Below are 26,314 nucleotides of genomic sequence, written 5' to 3' on the forward strand. Positions count from 1 at the left end.
CCCACACATCATTAATACAAAACACATTAAGGAAGGATCAGTAACTTACCTGCCTTATTTGCAGTGAAACAATAGGATCGTAGCAAATATACACAATAGGCTGGGGCTACATAGATGTAGATGTGTTTGAAATGCAGGAGAACAGCAAAAAGAAGAGCACCCTCCAAATGCCTTTTCTAAATGAAAAAAAAAAAAAAAAAAAAGTTGTAGAGGTGGAAACCCCACAAGAGCTACATTTAAACTCACCCTACCTTGACACTAGCAGTTTCAAAGACGGCCTTCCTCCATTGCCTAAAGCATCAAAACATTTCATGTATGAATGCAAAGATGGGTATTTTTTCCATTTGCTTAGAATAAACAACTAGGCCAGAGCAGGGTAGATTCAGGTCACAAGATAGTTTCTTGACCTTAAGGGGTGTTTGGAGCCCAGGGGATCCCTCATATCTCCCCAGCCTCAGAGATAAACCCCCTTCCTCAGGGTAATCTTTCCTGCCAAAGGACTGGTAGCTCCCTCCAAAACAGCTGAGTTCCCTCCTGTAACAACTAGGAAGAAGCTGTGTATTTAAACAGCAATACATGGAGCTCATTCCCTCACCGGGTGGGCAGATATGCTGTCTCCACAGCACAGCTAATATTTTATGGCCAAGTGAACTAAAAACTGGAACAAATACTAAGAGATCCAATTCTAGCGGGCAGCAGTTCAGAACTGCTCCCACTTATTACAACAGGAGCAGGACCATGATTAAGGTAAAAGGTTATGTCACAGAACAACAAAAACATTGCAACTTGATTTTATGGTTACCTGAAATAATCGAGCAACAGAAAGAAGCATCAATCCAAATAAAAAGCCATTGTACTGAAAGTGAATATCTGAACTTGTGTCAAGGAAGAAGCTTTTTTTTACCATTGGTTTGCTTGGACAGAATCTGAAGTCCACAATCAGCAAACAGATCAAATGGAACTATAATCAAGGAAACATTCCTAAATTATTACTCCAAGTTGGCTCTAAAATTACCTTTTTGTTATCAGTTCTAATTAGCAAATATAAAAGCTGCAGAGCTTAACCTCACTGAGAAATTCTTGGTTACACGCAGGTAATATAGCAAAGTGTTATGTGTATTATGGAACTCAACAAAAAACGCTATAAACAAGGTTATTATGCTAAATGGATTCAATTATAATCCACTATCCACTTCCACCACCATTTTCACTTGATGAAAAATCCCCCCTTTTTGCTGAAGTTTTAAATGCTAGTCTTTTCAGAAGTGACTTAAATGTTTGAAGCAGACATATTCAGGTGTTTGAGCTGCCTATGGAGACGGCTGGGGGAAAACTGTCACAAATGGTTATTTTCTGCTGTAAAAATAATTACTCCTTCTATATTTCCTCACTACACATATAACTGAAAAAATGGTAATGGCATGTCAGAAACATGGCATGGAAATGGACCTCACTGATGAGTACATATTCATGGTGAAGGGTGGAAAATATCACTTTAATCTAAAGTCATGGATGTTCAAATACTGCAGCTAAAAATATAATGACAGAGTTCATACTTCTCAAGATGCACTGGATTTTCATAAAGCTGCTGAAGTGCTCATTTTTTAATGTATATTAACTGCCACTAACAAGTGCTCCTAGCTAGATCAGTGCACATTTTGCCAAGACTGACTGATGCCTGCTAGATCTGTTAGTTAGCATTATCATTTTCTACTTCCTCTTTTCTTTTAAATGAAATGTTGAAAATTAAAGGCAAAGAAAGTTAATTCAAGTTCTAGGTTGCACACTAACAAATCAAAGTCAAAGAGAGTTTGCTACGCTGACTGCTCCAGAGTTGTGGACCCTCTGAACCCCGGAGAAGTTTAACCGTCTCTGTGAAACACTTTAGGTTTGCCAAACCAGTAAATTCCAACCACCTCTAGCTGTAATCCAACTCTTTGGAGCTATATTATCATGATCACAGAACTTTTACAAATAAACTTTGAATATATTGTTAAAATGAAACTTTACTCAGCTGAGACCCTCCTGAAACCCAAACAGTAACACAAAGGTTGCAATCAAGAGTAATATTAGTTCTGACTAAGATATTAGATAGTGCCAGTGGTTTTTGTGTATATTGTATTTGATTTGTTTAAAGTCTTGCTAGATTTTGATAACTAACTGAAAGGATACGATCCACAATTAATAAGCCAAAGTTCCATAAGAGCAAAACAGCAAGAACAAACTTTGGTTTCTCCAGAAGTTCTTTTCCAGGTCGTTTCCCATTTACACATCTGCAGCATCTGAATGAAGGAAATCAAACAGTAATACAGAATTATTTATTTTAGCACCTATTTATATTAACAACACGGAAAATGATCTCTACAGGGAAGTTCTGCCATATGCCAGTTACTAAAAGTGATAGCAAATTTCTGATAATTCATTCAAATTATCAAAGAAAAAATTAATTTGCAATGACATATTGTATAACTGGAAATATGTTTTTCCTAAAATAGGAACAGTTGTTTTATTTTTCAAACACAAAACTCTGAAGGTCTGACTAATTTCCCAAGAAGAAAGTATCAAACAGAATTTAGAAAATTATAAGGGCTTTAAGGTTAAGAATGATAATTTTTGAAGATTTTTTCCTTGTCTACATTACAATCATAACATTTTGTTATTAAATCAAGGAATTTTTAAAATCTAATTTGTTTTTTGCATTCTCTCACCTTGGAGAAGGAAAATATAATAGTCAGCATAACTTTTATTTACTTTACAGTCAATAAGTTTCATTACCAGATTCTCATGCATTAGCATGTTTGGAATGCAACATGCAAGGTAGTATTTATTTAAAAGTTATTTCTATTGTACTTTAAAAAATACAGAACCTATGACCATACTTTTACTGAGTGGAGTGTTGTTGCAAGACTTCGCTATTTCTAAATCACTCTGGTGGGCAACAGATTTTTCTTCAAAATACATGCTCTCACACCCCGCCCCCAACATGAGAGATTACACACACTCTTTGCCCTCCCCCAAATCCACGGTATATTTAAATATGCTATGAACTTTTATTAAGACTGCTTAACTAATTGCCAATAAAAAGTTAAATTTGGAAGACAAGACCAATAGACAAGAACGGTTTAATATGTGACAAGATGTCAAAATTACATGAATGAGATTCTTTCATGTTTAGAATCATAACAGGGTGAAAAAAGATTTAGGTCATCCAGTCTGAGCTCTGAATTCCTTCAGAATTCTTAAACTGCCAAGTACATTACATATGACAGAAGGTAACTAATGTCTAAAATAAATTTAATTGTGCCCACAACATTAGACTCCCCAGATAAAAGAGGAAAAAAGGTCTCTTAGCTACACCCCCCCCACTTGTTCCTTGAATAGGTTTAGCCAACTGTGTTCTTTCAGACATTTACAAGTCTCTATGTAGACACCTTTGTGATTACCATCTGCCCATTTCTGAAACTCAATACTTTAAACAGACACCCCATTGTCCCCAAAGAACAGAACACTGAGACTTACTCATGGGCTGCATACACAAAGAGAATATCTGTAAAAATGACAGAAAGTCTTTGGAAGAAGACTGTTGCATGACTGGAGTAGTTCAAATTTTGGATAACCAGCATTTCCTGGTCAAAGTATTTGGCAACGTGTGAAAGTGCATATTCAAACCAAGCAAAGAACGGAGGATAATCCAAGGTCCACTCAGAAGTTGCCTAAAAACAAAATAAGATTTACCAATTCAGAACTGAAGATCAAGACAGCTGCTCACAGAGATTTTTATATAGAAAAGTTTGTCATATGGGATTAATTGGTATGTTCACTCCAGCAGCCAGTATCAAACAAACTTTGATTTCAGTCCTACTTCACAATGGAACTGAACATGCTGAATGCTGAAAATGTACAATGCTGAAAATGACTTCAGCAGCTCTCCTATGAGATAGTAGTGTTTATGGAGGAACTGGAAGTCTTTTGGGGTTGGCAATGGGTAGGTGTGGCAGAATTCGCATTTTGTTTTATTTTTTTACAACTGACTGATAATATCATTGTTCATTTTAAAGCATTTTTTTCAATTTTTATCCATTTAAATAACAAAAAAATATTGGGGCGGGGTTGTCAGACAATCTAGTGACAGTAGGCATTGAGATTCAAAAAGTTAAAGCTTTATAACTTAAAACACAAGTTATCAACATCAAATGTCAAAATATACAAAGTAAATATTGTTAAAACAAACTAAAGTTCTCAAGCAGCATTTTTCTTATTTTGCTTACCTGTAAATTTTTATTATCATTGATACTACAGTGATGGCGGTATAAGAACCCATAACAGAACAAAACAACTCTCTCTTCACAAGGGTGCCAATTATTTTTCTGATGTGGACTGATGTTCACTGTGAACTGCTTCATTCAGGTTCTTTCATACTGTTCGTGTCTCTGTTACTCTTGCTTTGTATCACTTAAATCTACACACTTTAGTAATGACCTTATTCTTAGTTTGACTACAAGCCACCTCAGCATATATATCAAAATGAAGCGTGTCCCCTCAGCTAAGCTAACAGACTGGCATGGCAGGTAGCTGACACAGTTTAAGCTTTAGTAAAGCTCTCCCAAAATTTCTGAGACAGAGAGTAACACACTAGCTTATGGTTCTGGGTGCCCTGAGGAGAGAATCACACTAACACAATGGAGTCCTGATCCATGATTGGTATCCCTGGGCATTACTGCAAAACAACCACGAACTACTGACCATCAGTATCCATGATGTATATTTTCTGTAAGAAAGGACTTCATTCGGAATGTCAGACTGGTGTCTCTAATAAGTACAAAACTCACACACAATTAAAAAGCAAATGAACAGAACAAGAACTTACTTCATAGTACCACTGAGAAACTGGTAAATTGTGAGTGATGGCAAGCCAGTTTCTATGTACTTCAAAATCTGTGGAATGACTGCAAAGAATATGGACATTAATAATAAGGCATGTACAGATTTAAAGATTAAAAAAAATCTTTTTCAAAATATTCAACCATTTACAGGTACCACAGAAAAGAATCCGAAAGAAACTATTTGCGTTGCTAGTCCAGTGAATTTAGCTGCATCAAAGCCGTAACGGTAACTAGACAATTCTAAAAAAGCAGCCTGAGTACAGTAGTAACTATAAGAGAGCACGAGTCATCTTGGTTTCTACAAATTGCTAACAAGCAGGAATATTAGGATCCAGTATAGTTCTCAGTTTTGCTTGGCATCAGGAGCTGAAGTTCCTATTTTTAAGTAAAGCAATTTAAAAGTAATAGAATCATAGAAATATAGGGCTGGAAGGGACCTCGACAAGTCAAGTCCAGCTTCCTGTGATGTGGCAGAACCAAGTAAACTTAGATCATCCCTGACAGGTGTTTGTTCAACCTGTTTTTTTTTTTTTTAAACTTTGAATTATAAGGATTTCACACCCGCTGGAAGCCTATTCCAGATCTTAGCTACCCTTATAGTTAGAAAGTTTTTCCTAATATTTAACCTAAATTTATCTCGTAGAAATCTTGCAGATTAAGACCATTACTTCTTGGCCTACTTTCAGATGACATGAAGAACAATTGATCATTGTCCTCTCTACCACAACTCTTAACATATTTGAAGACTTATCAGGTCCTCCATCTTCTTTTCTCAAGACTAAATAAACCCTAAACCTTTAATCCAAATGAGGCCTCACCAGTGCCGAGTAGAGCACAACAATTACCTCCCATATCTTGTACACGACACTCGTGTTAATATACCCCAGAATATTAGCCTTTTTCGCAACTTCCATCACATTGTTGACTCATTCAGTTTGTGATCCACTATAACCCACAGATCTTTTTCAGTAGTACTACCACCTAGGCAGTTATTCTCCATTTAATAGTTGTGCATTTCATTTTTCCTTCCTAAGGGAAGTACTTTGCACTTGTCTGTATTGAATTTCATCTTGTTGAATTCAGACCAATTCCCCAATTTGTCAGGGTTGTTTTGAATTTTAATCCTGTCTTCCAAAGTGCTTGCAACCCCTCCCAGCTTGTCATCATCTGAAAATTTTATAAGTGCACTCTCCATTCCACTACCCAAGTAATTAATGAAAATATTAAAAAGTACTGGACTCAGGACCACTAGATACACCCTGCCAGTTTCACAGCAAACCACTGACACTTTTGGAGTACTGCTTTCACCCCACTGTGCTCCCACCTAATAGTAATTTCATATAGACCACATTTCCCTAGTTTACTTATGAGAAGGTCATGTGGCACTGTGTCAAAATCCTTATTAATATTAACATATATCATATCTACTGCTTCCCCCTATCCACTAGACCAGTAACCCTGTCAAAGAAAGAAATTAGGGTGGTTTGGAATGATTTGTTCTAGACAAATGCATGCTGGCCATTCCTTTATAATCTTGTTATCCTCCAGGTCATATAACAATTGTTAGAAATATAGACAGAAAACAATGGAGAACATACAAAGCTAAAAAAGATCTCCTTTGCATAGGGCTTATTTTAGTTTATAATATTCTACCATTAGCATTAGTACTTATTACAAACTTTACTCTAGTTGCTAGGCAACAGAATCTATTACAAACAAACAATTAGTACTACCAGATTACTTGAATGTGTAAAGAACTTTTTAAAATTAAGTATTGGCATCAGATTTAACCATTTCGATAACACCATTCTTACCTTAACGACACCCATTGCAAAGACTCACTGCAGAGAGTATTCAGAGTAACAGCCGTGTTAGTCTGTATTTGCAAAAAGAAAAGGAGTACTTGTGGCACCTTAGAGACTAACCAATTTATTTGAGCATAAGCTTTTGTGAGCTACATCCAATGAAGTGAGCTATAGCTCACGAAAGCTTATGCTCAAATAAATTGGTTAGTCTCTTAAGGTGCCACAAGTACTCCTTTTCTTTTTGCAGAGAGTATTCTTATTGTACAGGGAGCCTGACCTACTGAAAACCGTCCCAATTTATAGAAAAGCTGACTCCTGTTACTCAGAAATATAAAAGCTATTACAGAGAATATTGGAAGATTCATGTCTAATGTTGTTCTGATCTGATCTGACACAGCTATCTGCCAAATTATTAAAGTTGCATTATAAATATGTAATGCTTTTGGTTACCTCAAGGGTAAATTGTTTTAAAGTTCTGGCTGGGATGATTTAATTGGGGATGGGTCCTGCTTTTGAGCAGGGGGTTGGACTAGATGACCTCCTGAGGTCCCTTCCAACCCTGATATTCTATGATTCTATGATTCCAGTGCTGTTATAAAAAGGTCAGTTTTTAGTACTTTGCTCACGTTACAAAATTAACGAGACGTGTTTAAAAAAAATCAAACCATTCTGCTTTATAATTGCAGAATCAAACCTCATATGAGCATGAGAAAGATTTTATGTAATATGAAAACAGATCTAAGCATCAAACAGCATTAATAATGAGCTACTCCAACAAATACTTATGAACATACTAAGGAAATGAATATGCTCATATTTAGCAAATGACAGTGTTCATACTTAAGTTTTAAGTTTGAGTTAGAAGCACCTGTGCTCCAGTCATTTATAAACTTTTGAAAATCCCACTCTGTAAACATCTGAAACAACTATAAAAAGAAAAGGAGTACTCACGAAAGCTTATGCTCAAATAAATTTGTTAGTCTCTAAGGTGCCACAAGTACTCCTTTTCTTTTTGTGGATACAGACTAACATGGCTGCTATTCTGAAACCTGAAACTATGTAATTTAACAGTAGAAGCATCTTTTGTTTACTGTTAAACTTTTCACAGAAAGTAAGAGACTTCACACTGCATCTTTAAAACAAATTTCTTATTTTGAGAGAGTTAAAAAAACACACCCATAAATGGCCACAGACGGCCTTGAGCAAAACCTTTATTTTGCTCTTCTTTGAGGAAAGCAGACATCATACTTTGATCCTCTAGCACAGATCTGAAGTGAGATTTTTTAAGAGGTGAGAACATCAATCAGGTTGCTTAGGAACATTCTTAATACTCTCTACAGAAGGTGCCAGATAACATTGCTTTCAACTCTCCATCATCATTACAACCCCAAATTTATTCCCAATCAGGACAAAGAAAGAAGATGGATTCTCACTTTCAAAATTTATCAATTCTGAGACAAATTATGATAACTGAGGTACAGTATTAGAAAAACAAACACACCCACAATGCCACATCACATAAGTGCGCAGTCCTATTAAATAGCCTTCCTCCATCTGGGGGCTTGGTAGCTTAGCTGGAGTCATCAGTATCTGTGCTAAAAGCCTAGACATTTTGAAACTCATATGCAAAATTCAGCATCACTTTCATGGGTGACAGATAAGGCCACTAGTGTCAAGCACAAAGTAAACCAAAGCAAAGGTGGGCGTTGGAAAAGATTTTTGACTCTCAGATGACCTGATGCCCTGCCCCTCCAGCAGCACGAAAAGAGGGCGGCGGGGGGTGAGGGGGGGAATCTGCAGCTCAAACCAGCAAAAGCTCGTACAAGATGTAACTCTTTAGGGGTTGCTTTGGCGGGGGTGGGATGGGGGGGGGCCTCACTGCCAGCTGACTTCATAAACCCCGGGGCACCGTTCTCTGGGTGTGAGGCAGCTGCGCTCGACGGCGAAGAGCCATTGCACTAACGCAGGACCCCCGGCAGGAGCCCCTTAGCGGCCCCCACGCGCCAGGACAGCGCCGCGTGGGGAGGCTCGGCGGCCGCCCTGCAAGGCCGCGCCGGGAGGCAGCGGGGCTCCCGCTTGCCCACCTGACGCCACGGCGCCGCCGCGGGGCACCCCGGGGCGTTAGGGCCGCGCGACACTGCGCGGCTGGTACCAAGGCAACCTGGGGCGGCCCGCCTGACCCCTGAGGCGCCACAGCTCCCCCCGCCCAGGGAGTGCAGGTCGGCGGGGCGGGCGGGTCGGGGGACCCGCTGGCCCCCGCGCAGGGGATGGGCCGGGGCTGTCAGCGCGGCTCCCCGGGGACTGGGCGGGCGGGAGGGAGGAGGAGGCGGCGGCGGCGCTGGGCAGGACACGGACACACAGAGAGACGTGGCGGGGGGGGGAAGGGGGGCTGTACCGGCCCGGTTCCGCGGCCCTTACTAGGTCGGTATGAGGAGACATTTGAGAAGGGAAACCCCGAGCGCCAGAGCCAGGAACCAGCGCCCGCCGATTCCGCCCGCCGCCATGACACGCCGCTCACGGACAGCGCCGGTACCACCGCTGCGCACGCGCAGAAAGTGACCCCGCCAGCCCGCCGAGATGGTCTTAAAAAAAAATAACCTTGCGACCACATCGCGCATGCGCCACCGGTCCCCCCTGCTGGCGTGTTCCCAGGACACTTGCAGACTTCGCCCTACGCGTACGTTAGCTCTTGAGTTCCCTCGGTCTCGCGCTGAACGCTCCCTGGGGACAGGTCTACTGCGCAGGCGCTAATGTGTATCTGTAGTGTGGGTTGTGCTTCAGTCTTGAATGAATGGACAGTAGTATCAGGCTGGGGTATTGGTTCAGGCGGGAGTAATAGCTCAGTGGTAAACCCAGGGTTGCAAGTTCAATCCTTGAGGGGGCCATTTAGGGATATGGGGCAAAAATTGGGGACTGGTCCTGCTTTGAGCAGGGGGTTGGGCTAAATGACCAGTATGCATGGAAGGGGAGTGTAAGCAGCACTCTTCAACAGCACGCGGATTTTACCTGGTCTCCCACCCAAGGAATGGTGAGCTGGAGCCAGTTGTTAAAATTTGAAGCTGGTTTAGAACCGGGTGGCCCGGGGGCCTGTCCTGTCCGGCCTGCCTGAGCTGTTGACTGGGGAGGCTCCCCTGAGAATCCCTTTGTAATTTTTACTCACCCCGCGGCACTCCGGGGGCGGGTCCCTCACTTGCTCCTCGTCTTCGGCGGCACTTCGACAGCAGGTCATTCAGTGCTGCCAAAGACCCCGAGCAACTGAAGGACCTGCCCCCGAAGTGCTGCCGAAGACCGGGAGCGACTGAAGGAACTGGTTCTTCAACTTTTGGCAGTTCATCACTGCACCCAAGTACTGTCTTGACTTAGATGAGGATGAGATAGGAAAGGATTTCAGCCATGAAACGTTAGGCCTGCAACCGTTAGAGGTGGGCAGCAGCTATGTAGTCTAACCACACCCATAAACACATCCTGCTGTGATTAGGGCATCTTGTAAGTGCTAATAATTATTACACCTTTGCAAAATTCTACTTGTCTATTGGATTAAAAACTAATTAGTTTTCTCTTCCCCTATTATAATCACTCTCCCTGGGAAAGGAAGAGAATCAATCATATTTTACCGGCTGCCAGTATACTTTAAGGACAATTTTGCAAGGCTGCATTAATAATGATTAATATGCAGCTGCCTCCAGAATTCCAGTGATTGCCCTTCCCAGCAGCAGTGCAGGCTCTGGAGGATAATGATGAGCTGAACTGGGCAGGAGAGCAGCAGGCTCCTTCCCCCGAGCTGGTGGAAAAAACAGCACTTTTCCAACCCAGATAATATCCTATGTGCCCAGAACCATTTACGTGTGAACTCACTGCAGCTGCAATGCTTACAGCTTCCTGTCATCGTTAGAAAGAAACCACTAAGGAATACAACTGTTCAGTTGGACCTGAGCTAAAGAACTTATTCCCAGGAGTTGCAACTAATTGGTACAACTAAAACCCTAGGTGGCTGTGAGATGTTTTTTAATAGGTTTGGAGGCCTACAAGAAATTGCCAACTGTTACAGGGCTGGGTGTGTTTGTGTGAAGGTGACACTTGCATGTCATCTCGTGAGCTCTCTGGAGCAGGGAACCATTTTATTACACATTTAGAAAGCATCTAGTGGGTGCAAATCATATAAATAGTATTTAAATTGACTTCTTTTCCTTCAATGCAACCGCTACATCAAAATAATATAGGTGGTTGTTCAAATTTAGAGACTGTGAAGAGCCATGGGTTGAATAGCAGTGTTGCAGTATCTTTGCAAGAATCAGTGCTAGAGGACAGAATTGTTCACAGTATAATGGATCAAACCTTAGAGGGTCAAATACATCCATACTTGCGTAGATTATAGCCTATGGTTTAAAATGGCTTGTGCTTCTGCTTCATGTCCACACTAGGATTATGCTAAACCAGTTTGGTTGCATTGCCTTCTGGGTAGGTATTGCAGAATTCCTAGTGCAGCTCTCAGAACTAGTGATTCCTGGGTGGTAGTATTATGATAATGTACTATGTAAAGTCCTAGAGAGGGGGAAAAAAACAACAACTTCAGAAAATACCATTACATTTTAATTTGCTAACAAATTTATGTCCCTCACTGAATTTGGTGCACCACTTGTTACATTTTATTTACTTATTTTTAAAATACACTTTTAGTAACATTATTCAGAACATAGCTATAGTCAGAAAAAAGTGAAACAAATTTAAAATTAAAATGCACAATAAACTCTGTAAGAGTTAGAGGAAATAAAACAGATTATGATATTTTTCCGAAAGCAGTAAGTCAAAAGCATAGCTCTCTTAACAAATCTGGGACAAATTCTGGCCAACTAGAAAATCCTAAAGCCAGAAGCAAGAAAATAGGGGAGAGGGTGCCCAGCAGCCCATTCCTAGACTCATAGCTTCCTTTAGAATCCATGGATATATCACACCACTCCACTCCTAATGTTATCTAGCATAGGAGCCATCAGGGAGTTCTTCCCAAGGAGCAGAGGGGTAGCTGTGTTAATCTGTATCCAAAAAAATAATGGGGAGTCCGGTGGCACCTTAAAGACTAACAGATTTATTTGGGCATAAGCTTTCGTGGGTAAAAAACCCACTTCTTCAGATGCATGGAGTGAAAATTACAGATGCAGGTGTAAATATACTGACACATGAAGAGAAGGGAGCTACCTTACAAGTGGAGAACCAGTGCTGACAGGGCCAATTCAATCAGGGTGGACCAGTCCACACAAGAGATCCACTTCCTGGACACTACAGTGCAAATAAGTGATGGTCACATAAACACCACCCTATACCAGAAACCTACTGACTGCTATACTTACCTACATGCCTCCAGCTTCTATCCAGGACACATCACAAGATACACAGTCTACAGCCAAGCCCTAAGATACAACCGATTTTGCTCTAATCCGTCAGACAGAGACAAACACCTACAAGATCTTTATCAAGCATTCTTAAAACTATAATACCCACCTGTGGAAGTGAGGAAACAGACTGACAGAGCGAGATGGGTACCCAGAAGTCACCTACTATAAGACAGGCCCAACAAGGAAAACAGAATCATAGAATATCAGGGTTGGACGGGACCTCAGGAGGTCATCTAGTCCAACCCCCTGCTCAAAGCAGGACCAATCCCCAACTAAATCATCCCAGCCAGGGCTTTGTCAAGCCTGACCTTAAAAACTTCTAAGGAAGGAGATTCCACCACCTCCCTAAGTAACCCATTCCAGTGTTTCACCACCCTCCTAGTGAAAAAGTTTTTCCTAATATCCAACCTAAACCTCCCAACTTGAGACCATTACTCCTCGTTCTGTCATCTGCTACCACTGAGAACAGTCTAGATCCATCCTCTTTGGAACCGCCTTTCAGGTATTGAAAGCAGCTATCAAATCCCCCCTCATTCTTCTCTTCCGCAGACTAAACAATCCCAGTTCCCTCAGCCTCACCTCATAAGTCATGTGTTTCAGTCCCCTAATCGTTTTTGTTGCCCTCCGCTGGACGTTTTCCAATTTTTCCACATCCTTCTTGTAGTGTGGGGCCCAAAACTGGACACAGTACTCCAGATGAGGCCTCACCAATGTTGAATAGAGGGGAACAATCACGTCCCTCAATCTGCTGGCAATGCCCCTACTTATACATCCCAAAATGCCATTGGCTTTGTTGGCAACAAGGGCATACTGTTGACTCATATCCAGCTTCTCGTCCACTGTCACCCCTAGGTCCTTTTCTGCAGAACTGCTGCCGAGCAATTCGGTCCCTAGTCTGTAGCGGTGCATGGGATTCTTCCGTCCTAAGTGCAGGACTCTGCACTTGTCCTTGTTGAACCTCAACAGATTTCTTTTGGCCCAGTCTTCTATTTTGTCTAGGTCCCTCTGTATCCTATCCCTACCCTCCAGCGTATCTACCTCTCCTCCCAGTTTAGTGTCATCTGCAAACTTGCTGAGGGTGCAATCCACACCACCCTCCAGATCATTTATGAAGATATTGAACAAAACCGGCCCGAGGACCGACCCTTGGGGCCCTCCACTTGATACCAGCTGCCAACTAGACATGGAGCCATTGATCACTACCTATTGAGCCCGACAATCTAGCCAACTTTCTATCCACATTATAGTCCATTCATCCAGCCCATACTTCTTTAACTTACTGGCAAGAATACTGTGGGAGACCGTGTCAAAAGCTTTGCTAAAGTCAAGGAACAAGGCGTCCACTGCTTTCCTCTCATCCACAAGGTGCAAAGCAAAGGAGAATCAGGCCCCTGGTCTTTATTGAAGAAAAGTAATTAGAAAACATCATGCATAATCTTATAGAAGTGATGGTTTATATTCCAAAAGGCAAACTATGTTTCGTTCAGCCCTTAATGCTTCATTACCCATCTCCCCTGGGGAGCATGTGCCAAAAGAGAAGCTGTGAGGTATGGGTAGATGTGGTTCAAACTATTTAGAAGACATTTGGGGCTGACACTCTCTATCCTCTTAATTGTCTCCAGAACAAAAAATGTTTTCAACAGTATCCTCCGGACACACACACCATTATGAGAAAGACCAAATCTAGTTATCTTTAATGCATTAGAGCATAATTGGTAAGGGTTTAAGTGTATCCACAGCATGTTTAAACAAAACCCACGTATACAGCACTATTCTGTTTGCCATGGCATCCTTTGTCATTTGTGATACAAATTGCCCCGTGGAAACATGGCTACTCCAACAGAAGAATAGGACTGAGGCTTCATTACAGGGAAAAGAAGACTTCAGTTTAAACACTCTAAGCCAGATTCTCCGCTTCCTTTCATGGTCATTTATACCTGTGTAAAATGTGTGTGAATCCTCTATCCTGCTGACCTGGTAGCATTCTACATCCACTCTGGCCAGGTATAATTGGCGACACAATGTGCAACATGGTGGAGAATCAAATCCACTGCACTTACTACAACTCTGCAGCTCTATAACAGTGCACTGGATAATCTCAAGGCGATCTGTAAACCTCATTAGTTAAGCCTCACGGAATTCTTTTGAAGTAGGTTAAGTATTATTATCCCTGTTTTCCAGTGGGAAAACGGAGTCAGAGAGAAGTTAGTGACCTGCCCACAATCACACAGCGAGTCAGTGGCGGAGGCAGAAATGGAACCCAGGACTCCTTAATTCCTAGACCCTGCTCAAGCCAATAGACAGCATTCCATCCATCTAGACTATAGACATATTCTGAAAGGTCACTGGTAAATTCAGTATAGGAAAATCAGCTCACAGTTAGTGAGTCTTAGTACACATTATCACATGATTTTATATTAGGCTGTTTGTTACAGTGTCTTGAAGCGGGTCTTAAAATGAAACACTGTGTTTGGTTACGTCTATCCTGATATCATAATAACAGGCTATTTCTACTTGTACCGAATTAGTCGAATAATCTTATTATTCATGAAATCAGAGGCATGCGGGTGGGAGGAATCCACACAAAATCCATCACTCATGGCTATTTTTAGCACCTCTTCTACAAATACCTGGAAGCTATTAATTTGCTTATTAGCTGGTACCACCCAAAGTCTCTTTAAGTTCTGTCTAGTGTACTCCTCTTCTGGCAGGCCTTCCACAGTCGCGACCCAATCCAAGGTCAAGTGATTGGGGTCCTGCAGGTAGCTGGATATTGAAGACAGGTTGCCATTGAAGCAATAGTAAAGTCTGGAACCCAGCAGCTTCAAGAACAGAGATGACGTGCTGAATATGTGGGCGCTAAATACTTCCATGTTGGAGGAAGACAGGCTGTAGATCTGGGGCGCTTCCCGAACAGTGAAATGAACTGTCTGTGTCCTCTGATCCAAGGTGATGTTGAGCATGGCGTTCTTCTCAGCTTTGGAGAGCTCCACCTCCTTCTCTTGCAACGCTTCAATCAGTGGCTGGACCTGATAAAAATCTGCCTCCCGTCGTAGCAAGCCCATTTCCTGGAAGTCTTCAGGGAGGTCCAGGTGGGAAGTTCTCAAGAAGTTCAGGATGTAGCGGAACACTTTGCCATCTCTGTCAATGAAGCAGTTGCCTTGGCTATCCCTCTTGGTTGGCATCTTTCCACTGAACATGGCACCCAGCATGGAGTCTGGAAAACTAGTCAGGGTAGACAGGGAAGTGGTGTACAGTTTTCCTCCAACATTGAGAGTTATAGGTTCTGACATGATGAAAAAGTCACGATGCTGGGAATAATACTGGGAGGGAAAAACAAGACAACATGTTTAGGGGTTCAGAACAGCCACTTTGGGGAATATCCTTGATTTACAAGGATATACATCTATTTCTATGTCTATATCATTATGAAAACCACAGAAGCTAGAGATGGGTAAAGTTTTAGAGGTCATCTTGGACATATGGGAGAGAAAGACAATTTTGTTCTGGCTCCCAACAGATATTCACAACGGCTTTGTCCAGTTCATTTTAATAATGGTCTTAAGTGAGGTACTTCCATCACTTCCCATCCAAAATGAGGGTAAAATCCTGGCCCCACTGACTTCAGTAGGGCCAGGTTTTCATCCTGGGTCCACCCAATCCCATATCCCTCATGCACCCAAAACTTCCACTGAGCCACACAGAAGTTTGGGGTGCATAAGAAATAAGAGATCAGGAAACTTGCATATCTTTGGTGTTCCCTGCATGTGCTCCATTTAGAGCGCAAGGGTGTTACCAGAACCACAGAAGTTACCATAGCAGAACATCACAACACTGCTTTGTGTTGTCTTCACCATGTTACACAAGTGTGCGACGGTGACAAGTCCTAATCACACAAACGTCGCAATGCACAGTCAGGATGTTGTGCTGCCAAACATATATGGCTCCATGCAATAATTAAGTTGCTCTCCAGTTCTTCAAGGTTCATTACAATCCCAGTCTAAGAGGTTTCATCGTTCAGAAACATTCCGGACCATGTCTCCAACTAATTTAACCCAGCGTAATACCACTGCAGTCAATGAGGATTTTCAGCAGCTGAGGATCTGGTGCTCAATCTACTGTTTCCTTTCCTCAGCTTCATGTTCCTTCTAGCTGGGGGTTCCCAGTCCAGTCTAATCAATGGCTCCGCCTCCCATCCAGAGATACAAGGTAACTGTCTTCTACAAGCTCATGCTGCAATACGTATGTTCATTCCATAGACAGCTGCCACATTGCTCCCTGTAGAATACACTTTGAGTGGAGGCATTTCAGTAATTAAATATGGAATAATGAGAGATACTGTGCCACCATTATTGGCTCTGTAGTCATATTAATACACATAGCGACAACATGATCTTACACTGTAAACTCAATTCTCCACTGGCTAATACCAAAGACAGTAACTGTGCTCCTCTCTCCTTTCCTCCAAGGATCTCCAAGCACCTGCAGACATTTGTAAGTTAAGGTTCACAATACCCTTGTGAGACAGGTGATTGTGATCTCCATTTTACAGAGGAGGAAACAGAGGCACAGAGCAACTAAAGCCTCGATTTTAAAATGTGTGTGCACTCAACTCAAGACTCAGCCTGGTTTTGGAGAGCCACTGTGCATGCATTACTTCAACAGGGGCAGCCGGCATTCAGCACCTCTGATTAAGATAAGGTGTTAGGGATCTGAAGCTGAGCACCCAAGAAGGGAGACACCCCTCATTAATGGACACTTACATTTTGATCTAAGCAACTTACCGAAGGTCACAGAGGAAGCCATTGCAAAAGCCCAGATCCAATTCCCAGCCTTTTGTCTAAACCACAAGTACAGCCTTCCTCCTCATACCTGACATTCCATTAACCCGTGATGTACATTAACCCATTAATGGGTGGAAGGAATCAGATCTGCTTGAGCACATAGCAGCTCTCTGAGCCTGCGGAGCTCTTTGCGTATAAGATCACTGGTTAGATGCCTGTGTATAGCTCGTAATGAAGGCCTTGAGCTTTAGTACCAGCCCCACACGTATTTAATAAAGTTGGGCAAGAACTCTGGCATATAGACAGACGCAGTTCACTACAAACCCCACAGTACCTGTGGCACATTCCCATTATTAGCTACAATGGAATGTTTCGTGAAAAAAAAATTAGTTCCTAGGATAAAACTATTTTTTCCCCAACCTTAAACCCTGCTCTCCACTGAAGTGTCAGCATATTCCACTGCTCATGAAGAATTCTATCTACAGCTTTCTGCTTATGTAGAGCAAGGAGATGAGTCAAAATTATGAGGGGGTGGCCTGCCCTGGCTCTGCAGTTCAATTGACAGCTCTGAGTTTTCCCAAGAACTGATACTCTGGCTGTAAAAAATTGTTATGAATGAAATGTGACATTCCAGAGATCTGCCCAGGATGAATTTTTTTTTTTTTTAAAGTTTAATCAAAGAATAAAATCACCATATCCTACTATATGGAACACAGAGAACAAGCCCATTCCTTTGTGTTATTACCACATTTCTCACCCTCTTTGCTGATCCTGACTAGTTGGAAAGAGAAAAGTGTGATGTTTTCACTCAGTTTGTGGGACAATCTTCACTTTGGCACCATTGAGTGTCAAGGATTATAAAGTGAAGGTGGCTGGTTCAGATAATTAGCGATAGGATATAGATCCTTTTCTCTCTAGGTCCTGGTTCAAATCCAACCCATGTTTATACTGACACAAAGGCTGTTTGGTACCCTATATAATATGAGGTTTGGGGAGGGTCTCTCAGTCCAGTTCCAATGGACATAACGTAACTGGCCCCTTTGTTGTTAGTCTGAGTGGAAGGGGCCAAAGATTGAATGGAAACTAACCTGCTCTTTCATCCCTGAAGGTAGTTACTTCCAAGTCCACATGAAGAACAGCTATATCCCAAATAGAGCATGTCGGTCTCCCAGGATATTCTAATTTTTGCACACACTGGATTCATTTAAAAAAGATTTCTGGATTGACTAAGACATGAAAATATTTTAAAAACCCCAAAGCGGATTAAGTTTTCAGATTTTTTTTTTTTTGCACTCTGTAGCCAGTTGTCTTGTAAAATTGAATTTGCATACAATAGGCCCAATGTCTGCTTTTGTTTCCACTTTTCATTTCATTTATAAAGCTTCCTATCTTTGCAATGCTGTACAAACAAGACAAATCTGATTATCTGGCAGCCCAGGACAACCAAAAACCCCAGTGCAAATGACATTTAATTAGTTGCTAGCTGCTGGACACACCACTGACTTGACCTTATTGACCAACACATCTGACCCTAGGCTGAGAATGAAAATGGGCCTCTTGCTTCACTTTCCCTGTAAACATTAACTAAAGGCAGATGAAATGGATGACTTGGCAGTCTAGCCTGCTGCTTTGCTGAATTCCTCACCCGGGCATGATGTGTGGGCCCCATCCTGTACTATCAGGATCATGCATGTAGCTAATGTAATAATAAATAATAGCTAGCTCTTATATAGTACTTCTAATGCAGGACTTAACTGCCATTCAGTAGCATTTATGAAGGAAGTGAGGTGGGCAGATGGCACTCAGTCTTGGATCAGCAGCAATTCTCAGCAGATGCACCCAGGATAACTAAGTGCAGATAACTAAGTGACATGCATGCAACGAAGGGGGTATTCATCCATGAAAGCTTATGCTCCAATACGTCTGTTAGTCTATACAGTGCCACAGACTCTTTGCCGCTTAGATTCTCTTCGAGTCAGAGACTTACCACATCACAACTTGGGGCTTGACTATATGGCCACATTGTGCAGGAAGCTGGTATGTAAATCTACAGTGTCATAACCAGCCACACACTCACTGTCCACGTGGACCCTGGTGACACACACTAAAAATTCCATACTGTGCTTTGATCTACTGTGGTTTCAAACAGCAGCAGATTAAAGTACACTACAAAACTTTTAGTACACAGAGTCAATTATTGCATGGCAGGCTAGTGCGCTTTAGAACTATACCTCATCTTGCCATACACTAACTCTCAATGTAGACAAACCCTTAGAAACAGCAACAATTAATTTTAGCAATGACAAAAGAAAATATTCAGTCCAGTCATGTATTTTTGCAGACAATGAAATATGGAACCCAGGTTACCGTGGGACAAGTCACCTTAATAAAGAACTCCCTGCCTGTCCAACTGGATTGAGAAAGGGGCTCAAGATTTCTAGATAAAAACGTAGAGAGAGATTGTCCCCACTGTCTATACACCGCTTTGGCCCCTTAGCCAGGTGGGGGAGCATTCCATCAGGACAGGCATGACAGAGAACAGCTGTTGGCCATCCTGGACAAGGCCCAGAACATGTGGTGTATCAAGTAGAGGGGAATCTCCATAGCAGAGACCATGGAGCAGCCACAGCTAACCTAGGCAAGACTGCTGAAATTTAGAGCAGCTCTCTAGGCTGCCTAGGTCACACCAGCCCAGAACTGGGAAGGTGCAAAGGTGTCTTAAAGCACCTTTGTCTCCTCTTCTCTATGTACCTCAGCAGGTGCAGCACAAAATGTGAGAACAGCTGTCTTGGCTGACATGCTGGGGATGGAGCCTGAGACCTCCAGACCTAAAGTATGAGTCTCTATAGCTTGAGCTAAAGAGCCAGGCTTGGTAGCTGGGGGCTGTGACAGACTCACTATCCTCTGTGGATGGGGGCCAAAAGAGTGGGGTGGGGACACGTAACACACACTGAACAGTGGGTTACACCAGTACAGAATCTCACTTCAGTATATTTAGCCCTTCTATAGCCCCCTGCCATTCAAGGATCTCGAAGCTCTTCACAGTACAATCAGTAACTACCCTCAGGAAGGCAAGTAAATAGCATTATCTTCACTTGGGTGACCAGATGTCCTGCTGTTAGGGGCTTTGTCTTATATATGCCACTACATCTCCTCTCCACTCCCTCCCTCCCCCTAAAAAAGTGTCCTGATTTTTCAGACTTGCTATTTGGACAGCGAGGCAGAGAAAGTTTAAGTTGTGTGACCTTGGGCATGCAGCATTTCAGTAGCAGAAATCTCTCTCTCCCAACTCCTAGTCCTGTGCTCAAGTCACTAGACAGCTTGTCTCTTGGAACAGAATGACTGAGACATGCACTGGATCTGTAGTGCCCATTGTAGGCTGTAATACCGAACTGCAGCCTCTTTGCTGAACAGAGCCAGGACATACGGTATGCATGATCTGCTAATACAAAAAAACCATAGAAGCTCACTCCAGTTCTGCTAGCTCTGATGAGTTTTGAAACGGCATCTTTGATGGGTTTTTATGAGCACTCTTCAGAACACTGACCTCCTTTAGCAAAAACAAATCAAAGTCAAAATCTGTTTGTGGGAAAAGCTTATTAGATAGAAAATGGCCTGAATGTCTCTGTTTTGATATCGTGGAGTTTTCTTCTAGTCCTACTGCTTTTGACTTGGCAATAGTGTTTACAAATGTTGCAGAGGAAAGAGTTTATTTCCCAGATTCCTTTGACTATAATCAGTGCAGTATCAGTTTAATACCCAATACATTCTCCATCAAAGGCCTAAGTCCTGTACTTGCAGGGGGACAGACTCCTTGATCCCATCTTTCCCCTAAAAGTAAGCTGTTTCATTATTTTTCTCAGTGTTTTCTGTGTTGGAGTTTCTTCCCATTCCTTGTGTATGTTTTTTTTCCACTCCTCCCAAAAAATATCCTTTTTATTTCTGTCAGTTGTCCTTTCCTCCCTTCCTCCGCCCCATCCCATCTCTTTTCCCTCTTCCAAAGGTCATGTGACCCTCCCTTCGGTCAAGGTGGGCTTGTCATGGATAGTGGAGCTCCCTCTGCTGCTCCTGCAGTTGGCCTGAGGTAGCTGCAAAAAGGCCCATCTCTTCCTCTCCCCAGCCCTTGCAGTGGTCACAGTCCTTACTGGCACAGGGAGCAAGCTTGGTCTTGAATATGGAAGTGCTGTCATAGACCACCAGGCCAGCCCCACTCTGTACAAGTCTCACATCCCATGCCAGCTATCTTCTATCCTTGATCCTCACTGCTTATCCTTCTGTCTTTTTGCTCCCCATATCTTTGTGTGCTCCCATCTCCACCCCTTCCCTGTATCTCACTTCCCCTCTCTACTCTTGGATCACATCATCACTAACAGGAGCAGAGTGAAACTCATGTGACACTGATGAATATCATTCTACTGCTTGGGAAACAGCAGGGTGCTGAGCCAGTGGAAGATGCACATTAGCTCATCTCTTCTCTCCCAACTGTGTAACTCAGATTGCTCTGTGGGTGGATCACCCCACTGCTCTTTTACTACACTATCCAGCAGGAGCAACAGAGTGAAAATGCCTAGTCTTGCATCAGTTTTACTCCGCTGTTGCCAGCCCCAGTGTGGAAATGCACAGATGGGATGGCTGCCATATTACACCGTGTTCAACCCCCTAGATACTAGCAGACAGCAAATCAAAATGGTTTAAAGCAATTGCATGTAGGATGGGCTTACAAAAAGTACATACTGCCAGACGAATCTGACTGCATTATTGGAGCTTAATTCTAGCAAGAAAAGCATCCTGATCAATGCAGCCAGAGTCTCACTGAATTCAGTAGGACACCTCATTAGCACAAGGGCCTTCTTACATGGGTCAGATTGCACCTTAATGCAGAAAGGGAAAGTGGCACATGCAATCTCGTTGGATTCTGGTAAAGCATTTTATACAGTGTCAGTGGACCACAAAATCTTACTCAAAATTCATTCAAATTAGCTTTGGTAGAACACAGTGATATGGCTTAAAACTAGGTAAAGGACCAGCAAAGGACAATAGTAAAACAGCATGTTATCAAGTGAGAGAAGGTGCCTAGTCAGATACCACAAGATACAAGTCTGGTCCTGTTGAACATCTTCATTGATGCTATGGAGAAAGGTGTCTAGAGAACGTTAATGAAATCTGCATGATACCAGATAGGGAGGAATTGCAAATACCAGTGAGGAGAGACAGAGGCAACCAAACAGATTAGAAAGTATCAAAGTGAGGTTTCAGTCTGGAAAAAAATGCAAATCAGTACCTCTGAGAACAAATATGAGTGTTCACTGGGAGAGAGACCCATGAAAAGCAGTCATGCTAAGAGAGACAAAGGGGGTGATAACATTAGACATGAATTTTCAATGTGTTATGGCAGAGGGAAAAAAGACCACTAGCATTTTGGGCTGCAGAGGCATTGTCTCATAGAACAGAGAAGTAACAGGCTGTGGGCGTCTTCTCACCAGGAGGAGTTTAACACAACTGGAAGAAATTTAGAGCAGTAAAGTAACAGGCATCTGTGAACTGGTGGTATTGGATGATAATGAAAAGTTAAGAGAGCTAAATATGGGTAGTTTAAGAGAAATCTCAGGGTACCAGACAGTCTGCAATGTATACACCAGCAAGGGAAATGAATTATTTAGGGTGGTACAATGGAGTATATAACTAGCGGTTATAAAATGAAAGTAAGAAATGGAACATTTATGCTAAGTATCAGGACAAACATCCGGACTAAGATCTATTAGCCTTTGGAATAATGCTCAAGAGGTGGAATCCCAATCTCCTGGGTCATTTTAAAGAAGAAAAGCGAAGAAATGTATTACAGGGAATAATTCTGCAGTAGCAAGGAATGGATTGGCTCCATCTAATAGGTAGCTGTGGAAAAAATTCTGACCATCTGTTCATGGGCAGCTAAGACTTTAAATGTGGTGGTTTTACAAGAAAACATGGTTGTTCCAATTATTAGGCTCTGGTCTCATTCTCATACTAGAGTACGTTAAAATGAAATATTAGGGCTGTTGCGATTGTTCAAAGGCAATAATTAGAGGCATTATGCTTGTTCTGTTTTGGGCTGTGTGCCAACGTTTCTCATGTTTAGAATGCATTGCTCTCACTTGGTCTTATATGCTTTATTTTGTTGCTTTAGTATTCATTAATTAAAATGTCACTTGCCAACAGAGCTCTAAAACTGTGCATCAGAACTGAGACCATGTAACACCCTATTTCAAATTCAGGTAAAAATTCCCATACTTACAAAATACCTAGATACTATGATCAACAGCGCCCTGCTTTGAAATCTAGATCTGGTTGCTCAGTCTAACCTGTCATTCATGCTCTCTGCTGTTGAGCACTCACCATGACTGTGTCCATCTATGTGCTTTGTTCCCCATCTCCATTCAAAACAGTATTATTATTAGCAATGCCTAGAATCCCCAGTGAAGGATCAGGGCCCCATTGCGCTAGGCGCGCATCAGACAAACACCACAAAAGACAATCCCAGTCCCTAAAGACTTACAGTTTAGGTGCGAGGCAGGGTGTGACAGGTAGACAAGACCAACAAGGTAGGAGTGGGAGAAGTACTCAAATGAGCAGAGTTTAGCTGAAGAATAGAAGTGTCAGCTCACCACTTACCTAACCAATGCCAGCTGGCAGTGATCTGTAGGTATCACAGCAGAGGTAGGTTTTAAGCAAGGATTTAAAACAGCATCTGCAGAGAATAGCTTAATGGGGATGGCAGGCAACTATAGTTGGCCATTCACTCATATCTGCCTCAAGTCCTGAAGTGAAGGCTTTCCCGTATATATTTGCGTGGGCTTAGTTTGATTGAGCTCATTGTGGAAGACTCATGCTCACCCACACCAGTGATGGAGGACAATACGAGCACTATTTCCACCAAGAGCTATCTATCTTGAAAGACAGAGGGTCCCAGTAGTTAACTGCTTCGCTAAACCTGCATGTGCCCTGTCTTTGCTATAGGTCTGATTTTGTGCAAGAGGAATTTTCAAGGCAGTCACTAATTCAGGGCCTTCACCTCTTTCCTTGCTCACTCTGTATCTGGGTGAAATGGCCTAGCCTAGCACATGGGATCTTGACTGGGGGAGGGGAGGAGGAGATCAGAAGATCCCAGCAGGTCCAGGGCTGGTCATGACCATCCTCCCTTTCTTTATGGCCAGACGAAAGGGATGTCCTCAAATTCTATTTTGTTGTTACATAGCGTCACGATTTGGAAAAGGTTGAGATCACTGGTCTAAGAGACTGGAGAGCTTAGAGGAAAATATGGTGGGTATTATCAGGGCCTCATCTTGGAAAGCCCTTTCCCCAAGTAGACATGGAGAAATTTCTCTGCAAAACAGACACACAAGCAACATAAGCACGAATGTTCATTTCATCACATTCCCCAACTTCCTTGCCTTTAGCAGTCAGCTTTGCACCATTCCTCAATCCCTCATCAATGTAACACTGAGGAGTGGCTCAGCATTATCAAGTGCCAAAGAAGTGCATAGAAAACTGCTTTAAAGCATCATAAGCGGTCAGAAGCAGCGCTTGGTTCTCGCCACAGTGCTGGCACTTGTTGCTTAGAGGTAGAGCTAAAGGTAAAGGGATAAAGGTTGTGGATACTGAAACCAAGCAGAGGGTTGCCCTGGGTGGGGGACAAAGGAGAGGAAGACAGGGTTGGAGCCCACTGGGAGTGCGGGGGGGAAGAGGACAGAGGTAAAATAATGGGTCAAATTGAGGCAGAGGAGTGAAATAATCAGTATATGGGGGAGAAGAGGAGAAAGAAATGAAGCTCAGGAATTGCTGAGGGTGTTGGGAGGAGGGCAGGGAGAAGAGATCATGGAGGAGAGAGAAAAGAACCAATTGCAAAGTGATCCGAGGATCAGGGCAAAAGCCGAGTTGTAACTCAGAGCTCTGATGTGACCCACCTCTCAGAAATGGGCTCAGGGGACCATTCCATTTGGTTTGTAAAGTCACATATTTAGGGAGGAAGCAGCCAACTGCCAAACTGAATCTTCGATATATTCAAGAAGCTAAAGCAACCCCCCCCCCCGAATCAACTTAAGCATACTCTTAATAAAGCATTTCACATGCTCTTCAAAGTCCTGGCCAAATTTCCCATGGGGAACTGCATTCCACCCATCTAAAATCCTCCGGGTAGCTACAATGGGATACTATATTATCTCCTGTGCTGAATTGCTCGGTAGACAATTGAGTGTAGGTAGACATATTAAGTTTGTACACCTACTAATTGAGTGGTTACTTAGTTCCTTCCTACCCCAATCATTTCCAGAGGCAGCCCTGCCATCATAGATAAGATTATCACTGACACAATGAATGCAGTTAGAGAGAGAGATGCAGTTTTGTGTTAACTGATGACCAAACAAAAAACAAAACTAACCTGCCAGTTGTCATCAGAAACTAAACCTTACCAACAAAAAGTGCACTTGGTTCTATACATGGACAACATCTCTCTGCCTGTACCTATATGTTATTAACCACCAAAGGTGGGCACAGTCCAGTACTAAGCAAAGCAAACTGAGCCCTGTATAAAGAAAAGGAGTACTTGTGGCACCTTAGAGACTAACCAAGGTGTGAGTCTCCTCACAGACTGGTGTAAATCAAGAGTAATTCAAATGGTGTTACACTGGTTACAAATGGTGTTTACAACTGGTGTGGGTGGAGAATCAGGTCCATAGCTTGGTATATGGAGGCAGCTGCTGCTAACGAACCCCAATCATCATTTCAGTCCACACTGGGTAGTCAGTCACTGAGAAGGGAGATGTGTATAAGGACCCCAAAGCACTAGCGTTATTAGGGAATTAGGGGGTCCCTAGTGCCTTAAGGCTTCCTTCCCACATTACAAACTGCTACTATTACCCAGCAGCAATGCTGTCTGCTTGTTTGCAGAAGGGGCTGGGAGTCGGGCTCGACTCCCCGCTCTGCCACTGGCCCTGGGCGAGTCGCTCCACCGCTCCGCACCTCAGTTTCCCCTTCTGCGAGAGCGGGGTGAGGACACTCACCTGGGGGCGGGGGGAGCGCAGGCCGGCACGGGGCTGTGGCGATCCCAAGGGCTAGTCCAGGGCTGCGGGGCGCCGCCGTCCCCAACGACGCACAGCACCAGCCTGGGACCTCGAGCCCCCAGTCAGTCCCCGCGGGGGCAGAGCCCAGGGCCGGGAGGGGGCCCCGGGACTCACCAGCCCCGCAAGCATCCCGCTCCTCGGGGACACCCCAGCCCGCGGCGGGACTGCGGCACCCACCTTGGCCCCCGCGCTCCGCGGGCCCCTGTCCCCGGCGCGGGCTGGGGGAAGCGGGACGAGCCCAGCGAGGGTCGGCACGGCAGAGGGAGAAAAGCTGGCAGGCAGGATCTGGAGGCCCCGCAGCCCTCCCTGGGACTTGTAGTTCTCAGGATGCCAGGTCTCCAGCCAGGCCACTGGAGC

At 43.1% G+C, this 26,314-nt stretch overlaps 2 protein-coding genes across 6 annotated transcripts in view; both read right to left on the minus strand.

Moving 5' to 3' along the window:
• Window positions 1–26,154, minus strand: part of ALG8 (ALG8 alpha-1,3-glucosyltransferase) — a 40,805-nt gene extending 14,651 nt beyond the window's left edge. For 2 of the 3 annotated variants that reach the window (XM_077807364.1, XM_077807380.1), the window contains exons 1-6: window positions 9,107–9,227; window positions 4,868–4,946; window positions 3,520–3,713; window positions 2,173–2,282; window positions 803–870; window positions 50–176 (exon numbers count right to left, since the gene is read on the minus strand). In XM_077807364.1, the coding sequence (XP_077663490.1) occupies window positions 50–176; window positions 803–870; window positions 2,173–2,282; window positions 3,520–3,713; window positions 4,868–4,946; window positions 9,107–9,192 (664 nt within the window). In that variant the 5' untranslated portion in view covers window positions 9,193–9,227. Of the gene's footprint in view, window positions 1–49; window positions 177–802; window positions 871–2,172; window positions 2,283–3,519; window positions 3,714–4,867; window positions 4,947–9,106; window positions 9,228–26,134 lie in introns of those variants that run through there. The other variant, XM_077807372.1, reaches the window with a different exon arrangement.
• KCTD21 (potassium channel tetramerization domain containing 21) lies at window positions 11,261–26,226 on the minus strand. 3 transcript variants are annotated; one of them, XM_077807398.1, is made up of 2 exons: window positions 26,135–26,226; window positions 11,261–15,401 (listed from the first exon to the last, which is right to left on the minus strand). In XM_077807398.1, exon 2 carries the CDS (start codon window positions 15,369–15,371, stop codon window positions 14,589–14,591), a length of 783 nt encoding a protein of 260 aa, XP_077663524.1. In that variant the 5' UTR covers window positions 15,372–15,401; window positions 26,135–26,226; the 3' UTR covers window positions 11,261–14,588. The 3 variants fall into 3 exon arrangements, with proteins under 3 accessions (XP_077663524.1, XP_077663517.1, XP_077663532.1); XM_077807391.1 differs by lacking the exon at window positions 26,135–26,226 and adding an exon at window positions 25,898–26,126; XM_077807406.1 differs by lacking the exon at window positions 26,135–26,226 and adding an exon at window positions 23,511–23,569.
• Window positions 26,227–26,314: the final 88 nt, after the last annotated feature.

The sequence above is a fragment of the Eretmochelys imbricata genome, chromosome 1 (assembly GCF_965152235.1).
Source record: "Eretmochelys imbricata isolate rEreImb1 chromosome 1, rEreImb1.hap1, whole genome shotgun sequence".
Lineage (NCBI taxonomy): Eukaryota > Metazoa > Chordata > Testudines > Cheloniidae > Eretmochelys > Eretmochelys imbricata.